Source organism: Schistocerca nitens, chromosome 4, assembly GCF_023898315.1.
Source record: "Schistocerca nitens isolate TAMUIC-IGC-003100 chromosome 4, iqSchNite1.1, whole genome shotgun sequence".
Taxonomy (NCBI): domain Eukaryota; kingdom Metazoa; phylum Arthropoda; class Insecta; order Orthoptera; family Acrididae; genus Schistocerca; species Schistocerca nitens.
In genome coordinates this window covers 752199865-752213536 of record NC_064617.1, presented here as the reverse complement: position 1 = coordinate 752213536, position 13672 = coordinate 752199865, and the positions used below count along the sequence as shown (strand labels likewise).

Below are 13672 nucleotides of genomic sequence, written 5' to 3'. Positions count from 1 at the left end.
CAAAGAGATGATGAATAGTTTCAGCGACTTACCGACAGCTCCCCAGTCGGGATGCGCGAGGTTGTTGAACCAGCCATCGTAGCGCTGCTTCTCGGTGAAGCTGTACAGCTGCTGCTCTGTAACAAGGGAGAGGCGCGCGTCAGTGCCGAGTGCCGCTGACAGGGCCAGTTCTTGCGTCCGGAGCGATTCCCTCTGCGGCGCCCAGACAGGCTGACATGAAAACTAGATTACTGCCGAGTTACTAACAAGCCTCTCGTGCTGGAGGTCAGAGCCACTACGAACACTCCGAGTGTCTGTTGTTATACAGTAACAACACTGCTCGCCATTAAAACTGAAACATCAGATTTTACGTAATGCGCAATTAAAGTGTAGCTAAACGAATATACGAGTAAATATGCAGGTGATTCGTGGATGTACAGGGGGCGAAATTTAATACACGTAGCTACCGTCTCTAAAAGCAACAGTGGCTCTACCTGCTTCGGAGAGGATACGAACTGAGCTCGGATGACAGATATGGGTACGTCGTTCCATACTGCTTCTGCTCTTGGTAACCCATCACCAGTTGTCTCCAATGGGTGAATGACACTCTGAGTTGAGATTTTTGGATATTGTGTACTGAAAGGTCTGTATTCCTTACTTGCTAATGAATGTTGTATCGATTCGGTACGTCCTGGTTCAAGGTAGTTCTAATCACGGTTTTTATATCTTCTTTAGGTTCACAGTTTGTCCCCTGAAGATGTGACTATAATGTCAGGAAGTTCCATGATAACTAAATCATTTTTGCGTAGCTGTTACGGTTTTCATCCTTCGAAACGTATTACCACAGTTGTGGCTGCCCTTTATACCAAGTGATTTGTAAGAAAAAGACATTGAGCAATGAGTGTATCCTCTGTTGTTGCTGAGTGCACAACTAATCTCGCTACTGCATCGAGGGTCGCAGTGCTGGCAGTTTGGGCTGCTCCAGACGCCGTCGCACTATCCGTGAGGGTGCTTGCCTTGCCGCAAACAAACCCATCTCGTGGTCCCAGGTACGCGGCGTGGCTGTACGATTCTGCAGTGGAGCGAATGAAGTCTCTGTCCTCTATGGTGCTAGTTAAGTGTGGCCGTTGAGAACCAGCCTAGTGTTATTGTTTTCCTCCGGAATCCGTCGACTGAACGCAAGACAGTCGAGTGTTCGCGAACAACACGAGTACCAGTTTCGCAGAATCAGTAACAGCAATCTCGATTGGCTAAGAACCTAGACGTCGAATTCTGGAACCTGCTTTAATGCGAGACATAACACGATCTTCTCCTATACAAACAACATTGAAATGAGAGAGTCAATATTAAAGGTTTTCTTGTACACAGAAAGTAGACGGTGTTAATTCTAGATACTATGTACAATTGCGCTTGAAACACTCGTCATTTGCATATCCAAGCCTGTGGCACTCGTCATGTCCGATTGACTTTTGTTTACGTCCCTTCTTCATAGTATTACAATTTTAAAAGCCAGCACTGTGCTTCTCTCAAAAAACGTAACACTTAATACCGGGTGGCTATAATTACAGTGCAGCTACTCACAGAAGCCCACAGTGGGCTGTAATTATCGTATGGCAGCGAAACGTGGTAGTTATTCTGATGCGTTAAGGCGGAACATATGCACATTAAAAAAAAAAGAAAAAGAAAAAAAAAGTTCCAATCTTGGCCACCAGGTGCAAATCTAGTTCTGTGATTACAAGAAAGACGTATAGAAATGTTTGCATATGTAAGGGATTAGGAATGGGACACGAGCAGAAAAGGTCAAACCACTGAGAAAGGCATACTGTTGATTTTACTACACTTTGTGATCAAAAGTACCCTGACAACCTGGCTAAAAATTACTTACAAGCTCGTGGCGCCCTCCATCGGTAATGCTGGAATTCAACATGGTGTTGGCCCACCCTTAGCCTTGATGACAATTTCCACTCTCACTGGCACACAGGTGCTGGAAAGTTTCTTGGGTAATGGCAGCCCATGCACTGAGGAGAGGTTTCGATGTCGGTCGGTGAGACCTGGCACGAAGTCGGCGTTCCAAAACATTTCAAAGGTGTTCTATTGGATTCAAGTCAGGACTCTGTGCAGGCCAGTCCATTACAGGGATTTTATTGTCGTGTAAGCACTCCGCCACAGGCCGTGCATTATGCCCGATCGTGTTGAAAGATGCAATCGCCATCCTCGAATTGCTCTTCAACAGTGGGAAGCAAGAAGGTGCTTGAAACATCAATGTAGGCATGTGCTGTGATAGCGCCCACGCAAAACAACAAGGGGTGCTAGCCCCCTCCATGATAAACACGACCACACCATAACACCACCGCCTCCGAATTTTACTGTTACCACTACGCACGCTGGCAGATGACGTTCACTTGGCATTCGCCACACCCACATCCTGCCATCGTATAGCCACATTGTGTACTGTGATTCGTCACTCTACACAACGTTTTTGCACTGTTCAATCGTCCGATGTTTACGCTCCTTACACCAAACGTGGCGTCGTTTGGCATTTACCGGCGTGGTGTGTGGCTTATGAGGAGCCGCTCGACCATGAAATCCAAGTTTTCTCACCTCCCGCCTAACTGTCATAGTACTTGCAGTGGATCACATAGTTTATTACCTGTCGCTTACTCAATTTTTTCTGTGTGAGCACTGGAGACCTCAACGGGATGCTACATCCGTAAAACGACGTGATCAACAGTTGCTTGCAGCAGTTCCAGTGGAACTGATAACGGGCTTCACGTCAGGTAGAGACCGAACGTGTCTGTGGTGGACGCGTTCTTTAAGATATTCCCAGAGCCAAACGTGAAATGGATTGAGATCAGGTGATCTTGCAGGCCACGCATCTGGAAAATCTCTTGAGGTAACACGTTCATGAAAGGTTATTTGAGCAAGTCTTACACTGGGTAATCTGAAGACAGTTGTTTCCACACAGCTGCACTCTTACAAACTAGGAATCACAGGCTGTAGAAGGAGATCTCGATAACGTGCATACGTCGCCGTGCACTTGACAGGCTCTCTGGGTATATTCTCTTCAAAGGAGAATGGATCGAGAATAAAGGTGCTTGTGAATCCACACCACACAGTCACTTACGGCGACGGCAGTGTCTCTTCGTGCACAACAAGCGGTTTAACAATATCCCAAATTTGGCAGTTCTGCGGTCGTTCCTTGGTACACACATCAAAAAAAGTTTTGCATCGCCCCGGTTCTCAGAATTCCTGACGTTGGCTGTGGATACTGTGTCACAGATACAGCCCCTTTCACTGTTCAGAGATGTCATTAAACCCGCATAAAGATGTAAACATCCATGCATGAGCAGCGCCTATTATACTGAGGAGGTCCGACAGCCAATCAGTTCCATTCCCCCAGATAGGAGGTACACTGCTCATGTTGTCTGTAATTCAACCATGCCTAGACAGCCAATAACGCGGTTCGATCGCGTCCGCATTGTTACTTTGTGCCAGGTAAGGCTCTCAACAAGGGAAGTGTTCAGGCGTCTCGGAGTGAACGAAAGCGATGTTTTTCGGACGTGGAGGAGATACAGAGAGACAGGAACTGTCGATTACATGCCTCACTCAGGACGCCCAAGGGCTACTACTGCTTCGGATGACCGCAACCTACGGATTATGGCTCAGAGGAACCCTGACAGCAGCGCCACCATGTTGAATAGTGCGTTTCGTGCAGTCACAGGACGTCGTGTTACGTCTCAAACGGTGCTCAATAAGCTGCATGACGAGCAACTTCACTCCCGGTGTCCATGACGAGGTCCATCTTTGCAATCACGACACCATGCAGCGCGATAGAGATGGGTCGACAACATGCTGAATGGACTGCTGAGGATTGGCATCACGTTCTCTGCATATGCCTTCAACCAGACAATCGTCAGAGACGTGTTTGGAGGCAACCCGGTCAGGCTGAACGCCTTAGACACACTGTCCAGCGAGTGCAGCAAAGGTGGAGGTTCCCTGATGGTTTAGGGTGGCATTATGTGGGGCTGACGTACGCCGCTGGTGGTCATAGAAGGCGCCGTAACGGCTGTACGATACGTGATTGCCATCCTCCGACCGATAGTGCAACCATATCGGCAGCATATTGGCGAGGCATTCGCCTTCATGGACGACAATTCGCACCCCCATCGTGCACATCTTGTGAATGACTTCCTTCAGGATAACGACATCGTTCGACTAGAGTGGCCAGCATGTTCTCCAGACATGAACCCTATCGAACATGCCTGGGATAGATTGAAAAGGGCTGTTTATGGACGAAGTGACCGACCAACCACTCTGAGGGATCTACGCCGAATCGCTGTTGAGGAGTGGGACAATCTGGACCAACAGTGCTTTGATGAACTTGTGGACAGTACGCCAAGACGAATACACGCATGCACCAATGCAAGAGGACGTGCTACTGGGTATTAAAGGTATCTGTGTGTACAGCAATCTGGATCACCACCTCTGAAGATCTCGCTGTATTGTGGTACAACATGCAATGTTTGGTTTTCATAGGGCGGAAATGATGGTTATGTTGATCTCTATTCCAATTTTCTGTACACGTTTCGGAACTCTCGGAAACGAGGTGATGTAAAACCTTTTTCGATGTGTGTGTATTACTCGGCCTCATGTCGTCAAATTAGATCAGTGCCAGAAATCGAAAAGCAAATTCAGAACGTTGCTGCAGACGGTTACTCGAGTTGGTCCCAATATAGTGTTGCTGGTTGCATACTTTCTGCAGTACTGTACACGTTTCAAGCCATTTCTCGTAGATGGTTACGAATACCTATGTTCGTTATATCTCTCATGTTCGCCTCTTTAATCATATTTCACCATTATATTCACCTCGTCAATAACTGCCACCAGGGTAGGATGCCTTCCTATTCCAGGTGCAACACCAAGCTCACCCATGTTCTCGTACTTCATTATCATGTTCTTTAAACCATTTAATAACATCGGGCCTCTCCTCGGATATTTGCGTCAGTGATACTCTCTCAATGCAGCACTGTAATTGTTGCCCTTCACATAAAAGAGTTTCACTAACAGCGCATGGTCTCTTTACTCGACAACTATGCCATTCACTCGCGTTTTTGCTTGTCAAATGATAGTGTGGGTGTCATAGCGCCATACAAATAGTGTACAGCACCAGATTTGCACCTAGTGGCACTAATTGGAACTCATTTTTCCATCGTAAATCGGTTCCGCATAAACACATTAGCATATCTACCAAGTTTCGCTGCCATACGATAATTACAGCCCACACTGGACCTCTGTGAGCAACTGCACTGTAATTATAACCATGCGGTATTTTTCAAAATCTCTGATGAACTGTTTTTAAGAAGTCGGTACTGTTGTGGACATACAGTAGTGGGAGATTAAAATATATTCAGGTTGGCCACTTCAGCTTCACTCTTCAGCCCGTTACCGAGGCCCGGGATCGTTTTACACAATTAGGCCGAATGGCGCAACGTGTAGCACACTCATATGACTTTCGCTACCGATGCAGAAATTGCGAAAATTGCACATTCAGGCTGGTAGAGTGCCGTTCAGAGTTTAGAACGTCGCAGCTGGCAGCTTCTGCGCATGTCATTACACGCAGTAACACGACGTCGGACTCTGGTTGCGGCATAGGTGTGACGGTGGTTGCGTGTCAAGGCTACGTTCTCAATACCGATTACGCGCAATAAAGGAATCCAGATGCGTCATTGTATATTCTTTTTAATGAACAGTATTTCAGTGGGCAGTATTAATATTTATTTTTTTCTGTTGGATGTTTACTTCTGGGAATGGTTACTCATCACTAGATGTTTTCTCACGTGCGTACAGCAATTGTGTCACATAATAAATAATTATACGGGTTCCGTTTACAACCGTAGGATACAGGCGTAAGCATGAACATAAACGTCTCATCACAGGAGACCGTTCGCGAAGCACGAAACAAAATAACCAGCGATTAAAATTATAAAGTGGCCAACATTGGGATCAGAAATTAAAGCTGTTAAGTGATGTTGTGAGTAATAAATACCTGTTACTGACATTTGTGCCTATGCTGTTATCAACAATAGTACCAAAACAATGACTCGAAGTCCGTCACTTGTTTTACCTATGACTGGGTCTATGGAATCATTCCGTTCCATATCCATACAAATTGTGACTCACAGTCACTATGTTTCTGCCTGTTTTTGAAGTGCATGACTTTACATCTCTGAAGAACTATTTTATTTCTTTATGTTTTCAAACTGAACGGATTAAGACCAGCAGTCCCTCTCTTACATCGGACCAAGACATCACACATACGATCTTTTTTACATTATGGTCTCCTAAGAAATAACAATTTTAATAGGACGAATAGTATTAAAATGATTTACGTGTTTCAGGTGGCAATGTGAGTAACAATACTATGAACTAACAAAGTTAATGCTGGCAGTACTTGCACTACTGCAGCTGCTGCCACTAATAGTAATAATAGTAGTAATAATGACAATAACAATGACAAAAATAACATTAATGATAGCGGCAGACATAAAAAGAATTTATAGTGTACAAGATAGATGTTTTCAGACGTGTAGAGTTCTGGGAAAAGGAAATTTAAGGAGACTGCACCAGCTAAGAATACTAGAAAAAGAGGAAGAACTGGTTGAGAAGAAGGATGTGCAAGGATAACGTGTGCTTATAGGGACAATGATAATCCTTATTGTTGCTTTTGCTTTAGTAAATCCGCCATTAACTGTCTTCTGAAGCCGGAGATGTTCTTCACTTCTCTAATATAATGCGGGACGCAATTCCCGAGTCTGGATCCTGCTACTGAGAAGGACTTCAAGAAAGTAGCTGAATCATGAAGTGAGACAGGAATGATTTTCATCTGATGGTAATGGGTGTTTCTGCCATAATGCTCAGAAAGGAGCGCGAAGGTCGACGGGAGATATGAGGGACACTGTTTGTTGATGAGACGATAGAGAACACGGAGTGTGGAAATCTCTGAGCTTGTCTGCATGCAGCCAAGATAGCTGTACATATGATGATGAAATATGATCAAAGTGTCGAAAATCAGATATATGCTGAACTCAGGGATTCATAGCCATAGATAAGAAATGGCTTAAAATGTGTAGAGTCCTGCTGAAAGCGTGCAACCAGCAATATTATAATGGAACCAGTTCGTTCTTAGCTTGGCTCGAAGAAGGTTTCCACCCTCAACAGACGCTGGAACATCTTGTAACAGTGGCTCGGAAGAGTAAGGAAGAAAGTGATGTCTAATGGAATTTAGCTGCAGCTATATTCGGACGAGTTGTCGTGGCGAGTTACAGTTTGAGAGCTGCGTTCCAGCGCAGTCTCTTTGCAGTGAAACAGCAGTGCTGATCGCAATTTTGCTGATCCCGAAAGACGTAGGCACTAGCGACTGTTGTCAATTTAGACTAAGATCATTAGGGTACAACGTTTCTTATATTATAAAATACAACCAGCCCTTCACGATCAAAATATTATTCGATGTTTCCTGACAGAAAATGTGCCATCTTGCGTAAACAGGCCAGTGAAAGTAATCTTTACTAATGTGAACGAATTTCACTCATTTCACTGGGCTTTTACAGCAAGGAGTGATAACTATAGACATTAATTTACCGCTACAACGATCGCAGAAGCAAGGAATAGGAACCAACAGAAAATTTTGTATTATTTTAAAATGGAACTTAACCCTAGATTAGTAAAACATCGCAAAATTTATGATTGCAGTTTGTATCACTTCGCGGTTCCCGCCCACCTGGACACATGAGCAAAACGCACTCTTGATTAGCTTCCCGTCAAATATTGTTGTTAACAATGGTTAAACTATTTATTGGCAGTTTGCTGACACTGGTCTCTTGTAAATATTATGAATTTTTCAGAATATTTTTTTTTATTTTATTGTGAACAATATATACTACAGTTGCTCAAAATTACAGCCATGAATAAAATAATATTACGAATTTTTAGTTTTTTAATAATTGGCATATTCGTTTTATTGCTTACAATTAACCTTAGAGTGGCACCTTAGATGAAATATCAAGCGTCACAGTTAGAAGAGTGTTACGAGGGTAATCCCGAAAGCAAGATCTCATAATTTTTTATAAATACATAGACCTGTTTATTTCCACAGTGGTTTACATCAGTTTACAACTTGAACATTTAGCTATTTTTCGACATAATCACCATTTCTGTCCAAGCATTTTTGTAGACGCTGTGGCAGTTTTTGTAGACGCTGTGGCAGTTTTTGTATGCCCATGTCGTACCAGCTCGCCACCATGCTGTTCAGGAAGTTATGAACCTCTTCTTTCACCTCGTCGTCGGAGCTGAATCGCTTTCCGGTCAAATGTTCTTTTAACCTAGGGAACAGGTGATATTCACTGGGCGTCATGTCAGGACTAAAGCGTGGGTGGGTGATTATGTTTCACTGAAACTGTTGCAGGAGAGCAACGGTTTGCCGAGCGATGTGTGAGCGAGCGTTGTCATGGAGAATGTGTACTCCCTTGCTCAACATTTCTCTTCTCCGGTTTTGAATTGAATTTGACATTCATGCGCGACTCACCATTCACTTCCGTCAATTGGTGATGGATTTCAACCGGCGCAGTGCCCTTTGCGTTCAAAAATCGAACAACTGCGCGCAATTCGCCCTTGGCGGTAACATCCAACGGGAGCTTCTTTCTTAACGGCTGCCAAGCCAAGACTGAGCGCCTCAGCGCGGCGTGCGCGTGTTTACACACAGCGCGTGAAGCACTCTTCATAACAGTGTGACCAACTGCTACACAAACAGAGTTGTGTACTTATAAAAAAATAGGAAACCTTACTTTTGGGATTACCTTCGTATATCGCGTTGACGCTCTCCAGTGCTAGTCTTGACTTCTGCTACTGAAATTAAGCAATATGGATGGTGCTGAGTTAGGTTTTGACATTAACATACCGGGTGATTTGCTTGGGGAACCTCACCCGAGCAGCAGCAGAACCTACAACTACCTTAAGGGAGAAAAAAATGCTCTTTTTGTCCTTCGAACAAATTAAGATTGATGACATTTTGTAACCACAGCTCAACAGCAGCTTGTACGGAAACTGAGCTAGGTTGTGCTTAGACTCACCGTCTAAAGTAGAAGACTCTACTCACTTTGTGTCTAAAATACTATTTGAGTTATCGTCCTAGTGCATAACATTAATTATGATTCTTTCCCATTAACATTTTAAAAAATTGTCGTTATTGGGCATAAAACTGGACGTTTTGTACTTATTTTATACATAACATATCATTGGACATCTAGTATTTATAATTAACCAGTGAATAACACATAAATTTTGAATTCCTTTGAACAAAATTTGGAACGATAAAATTTACGATGATTTAGTAGCAATGTAACATTTCCGCATTTAGTGCTGATTGGGGTTGTAAATTGTTAGAAGTACTCCTACTCCTGCTTAAGTAAATTGCTAAGTCAGCTACTTTGCAGACTGCGGTGCAATTATATTATTCGATCTGGTTGGAGCACTCCTCGTCTAGAAGAATAGGAAGATTAGTGTTTAACGTCCTGCTGGCACAATGAGGTCATTACAGATGGAGCAAAAACTCGGATTAGTGAAGGGTGGGGAAGGAAATTGACCGTGTCTCTTCAAAGAACCACCCCGGCATTTGCCTTAAACGATGTAGGAAAAAGCTAATATCGGGATGGTCGGATGGAGATTTGAAGCGTCGTCCACCAAAATATGAGTCGAGGGTGCTAACCACTGCGCCACCTCGCTCGGTGTGTCTCAGCTATATGCGTTACGACCGAGGTGCCGATCGCCCTGAAGCGTCCTTCATACATTGAACACTAAATCTAGTTGTGAAGAAGGCGTAGCTTGCACAGATACTATTTAGAATAATCCTAAAAGACATTAAAGTAAATCAATCTGTAAATAACTCTCTTCTCAAGCGACTTCGGAATAGTGTTCATGAATCTGGAAGCCTTATCAACGGAAGAGATAGGCAACATTTGCCAACTGTTTGACTGGTCCATGCAAAAGCGGAACTAAAGTGTTCGATAAGCTACTAGGAGGCCTTAGAGGAAATCTACTGCCCTACGAGGAAAATTTCGCTCTTGAAACTCCGAGAGCGTCCGTTCCACTGAAGGTCAACAAACTTGTATACCTCCGTATGAAACTAGCTTCAATGATCCTGGCTTTGAAATAAGAGAAAATCATTCATACATGAGTAAATACACTGTCCAGTTAAAGTAATGTGACTACTTGTCAAAAGCCACCTTTCGGAGCACAGACTGCTGCGAGACGTGCAGGAAGAGAGTCAATGGAATTATGGAAGATATCGAGAGGGATGACAAGCCATGCTGACCTCAGTTCCGTGGCCAACTGCGCTAGATTTCTCGGGTGGAAATGAAACGAGCGTTTGGCGTCATTGGCCGGAGGGCCCTTGCGGGGAAGGTCCGGCCGCCTTGGTGCAGGTCTTATTACATTCGACGCCACATTGGGCGGCCTGCGCGCCGGAGGGCAATGAAATGATGATGAAGACAGCACAACACCCAGTCCCTGAACGGAGAAAATCCCCGACCCAGCTGGGAATCGAACCCGGGCCATTAGGACGGCAATCCATCACGCTGACCACTCGGCTATGGGGGCGGACGATTTCTCGGTTGAATAACCACGACGCAAACAGCCCAATCAAGAGGGTCCCATAGATTATCGATTGAGTTTAAATCCGAGGTAGTACGATGGCCAGGGGAGAATGGTAAATTCTTCCTGGTGCCCGCTGGGACTCTACGAGCTGTGTGACACGTTGCATTGTCATGCTAGTAGGTGCCATCGTGTCGAGGAAAAACAAATTGCATGTAGGGGCGGACGCAGTCCCAAAGGATAGATACATATTTGTGTTCATCCAATGTGCGTTCTAGAATGACGAGATCACCCAGAGAATGACACGATAACATTACCCAGACCATAATGCTCCTTCCTCTGGGCTGAGCTCATGCGACGATTGTTGCACCGTGTTTGCTTTCAGGCGTCTTATGCCACTGGACATAAAGCGTCGCTCATCTTAAAAGGCCACCTTTTGCCACTCAGTGGACGTCCAGTTGCGATACTGGAGTGCACATTCCAGCCTTCGTATCCAATGAACAGTGATCAGCACTGGTGCATGAACCAGGCGTCTGTTGCGGAGGCCCACACGCAGTAACGTTCTCTGAACAGTCATTGAAGAGACACTGTTTCATCTGGGTTGTCAGTTGCTCAACAGTTGGACGTCTGTTCGCCCTTCGTATCCAATGAACAGTGATCAGCACTGGTGCATGAACCAGGCGTCTGTTGCGGAGGCCCACACGCAGTAACGTTCTCTGAACAGTCATTGAAGAGACACTGTTTCATCTGGGTTGTCAGTTGCTCAACAGTTGGACGTCTGTTCGCCCGTACACATCGCCGCACAACTGTTCTCTCCTGTTATCTATGGCCAGTGGTGCAGCACTGTTGCCTCGGTGCCAGTTTTGGATAGCGCCATTTTGCCACGCACGGTACATTTTAACCACGGCGATACGCGAACAGTTTACGATCTTAGTCGCTTCGGAGATGCTGCCACCAGTGGCCCGAAAGCCAATGATCATGCCGTTTTGGCAGTCAGATAAATCACTCGGTTTTCGCAGTACGACAACGACTGTGCTGTTTTCCGCGTCCCCCAGACATTCTTTATATACTGCTAGTGGTAGCCTGTGCTCTCTGTGAGCGGTTATTGCACGATGACGTCGAACATAAACGCTTTTCGCATTGCTGTAACTGGGCAGTGTGGCAGCTGTTGTTCTTGCCACTAGAGACTCGCGAATGGAGTAGGGCAGGGTGAAAGTGATAGATACATACTACTATTAACTTTTCTCACAGATGGTACAGTGCTTGCAGAGCTTAGATGGTTATCGAGACCTTAAACACTAACGGTGTATTACTGTAGTTTAAATCCAGAATGAGATTTTCACTCTGCAGCGGAGTGTGCGCTGATATGAAACTTTCTGGCGGATTAAAACTGTGTGCCGGACCGAGACTCGAACTCGGGACCTTTGCCTTTCGTGAGAAAGTGCTCCAGAGCCGGAGCCTAGCACTCTATCCACTAGACAATCATGATCACATATACCAATCTAATGAAACTAATTTTCTACATATAGCAAGTTACTGCTAAAGAGCACCAGTGAGCATATTATTTTATCTATGAAGTTTATTTCAGTCAATGCACACATAAAATGAGTAAATGTTGTACCAGTCTCAATCGACTAGTGATTATCAACGCCCCGTAAACATTTCTTAGCTGGTAGCTGCGTCAAAGCATGGTACGAGTCAACATATTTCTGAGTCTCCTTACGTTTATCGGCTATTGATAATCCCTAGTCAGATGAAACCTGTTTAATTAATCTGTTTCTGTGACCGTTGACTGAAAGTTCATGAATAAAGTTTTAGCTTGAATTAATATATTGACTTAATTAGATTTAGTTTCTCCAACGTTACGTAGCATATCGTCCAACAGGTTTCCTAATGCGAATTCGATCAGCTGACAGGTTTTATCTTCCTCTAAGTTCATATGGAAACATTTAAGACGCTTTGCAGATGTTCGTTTCCAGGTGTCACGAGGTATTCCTCTACTTCCGCGTCCATCCGGAGGTTTCCAAAACAGTGCTGATTTCGGAGTCTTCCATTCTCGAGGCGTAGAACATGCCCAGCAAGCATCAGTTTTCTTCCAGCAACGATTATATCCATACAGCGTAGACCAATTTCTCTCAGCACTTCACCAATTGAAACGTGGTCGTGATAGCTGATATAAAAAATTCGCTTCAAGCATCGCAGGTGAAAAATATTAAGCTTTTGTGCTGATTTTTCTTATATTTTCCAGGTTCACGCACATATATGGCCATCGGCTGGGTGACAGAGTACAGCCGCAGCTTGGTGGGCCTACGTGTGGGATCTAATTGTCATATGGACCACATTCGTTGGAAAACTGCGGAAGCTTTCCTAATTATAATGTTATCACATACGAAAATCGGTCTTTTAGTACCTCTGTTGCACTGTCATTTGAGTAGATACATTTCCATTTTCATGATTGTTGTTTTTGTTTTATCTCTATTTATTTTTATTCCTACATAAATGGCCATTCCATCGAACTTGTCAGTCATAATTTGTGGACTTGTAGTGTTTCTGCCCAGACGAACGGCCGGCCGCGGTGGCCGCGCGGTTCTAGGCGCTGCAGTCCGGAACCGCGGGACTGCTACGGTCGCAGGTTCGAATCCTGCCTCGGACATGGATGTGTGTGATGTCCTTAGGTTAGTTAGGTTTAAGTAGTTCTAAGTTCTAGGAGACTGATGACCTAAGATGTTAAGTCCCATAGTGCTCGGAGCCATTTTGAACCAGACGAACGATGTCATGAGCAAAATCTAGATCGGTAAAACTAAATTGGTCATTCAAACTTATATCCACGTTGGAGTTGTCCATAGTTCTCATTACGAATTCTACGACTAATGCGATAAGGAATAGCGACAAAGTTCGTCGTTGTCTTCCGTCTGTCTGAGTACTATAAAAAAGGGTATAGGTTTCTGAAAACATCGATTAAATGTTCGGAAATTCCATACAGCCCCGTTCGAAATTGATCAGTTACCTCGACAACGATTAGAGCATGCAAGAGCGCGAGCTCCAGTAA

At 44.5% G+C, this 13672-nt stretch overlaps 1 protein-coding gene across 1 annotated transcript in view; it reads right to left on the bottom strand.

Moving 5' to 3' along the window:
* LOC126252548 (dual oxidase) overlaps positions 1-13672 on the bottom strand; it is a 609052-nt gene that overhangs the window by 334211 nt on the left and 261169 nt on the right. The window contains exon 2 of the mRNA XM_049953446.1: positions 33-116. Within this exon, the coding sequence (XP_049809403.1) occupies positions 33-116 (84 nt within the window). The remainder of the gene's footprint in view (positions 1-32; positions 117-13672) is intronic.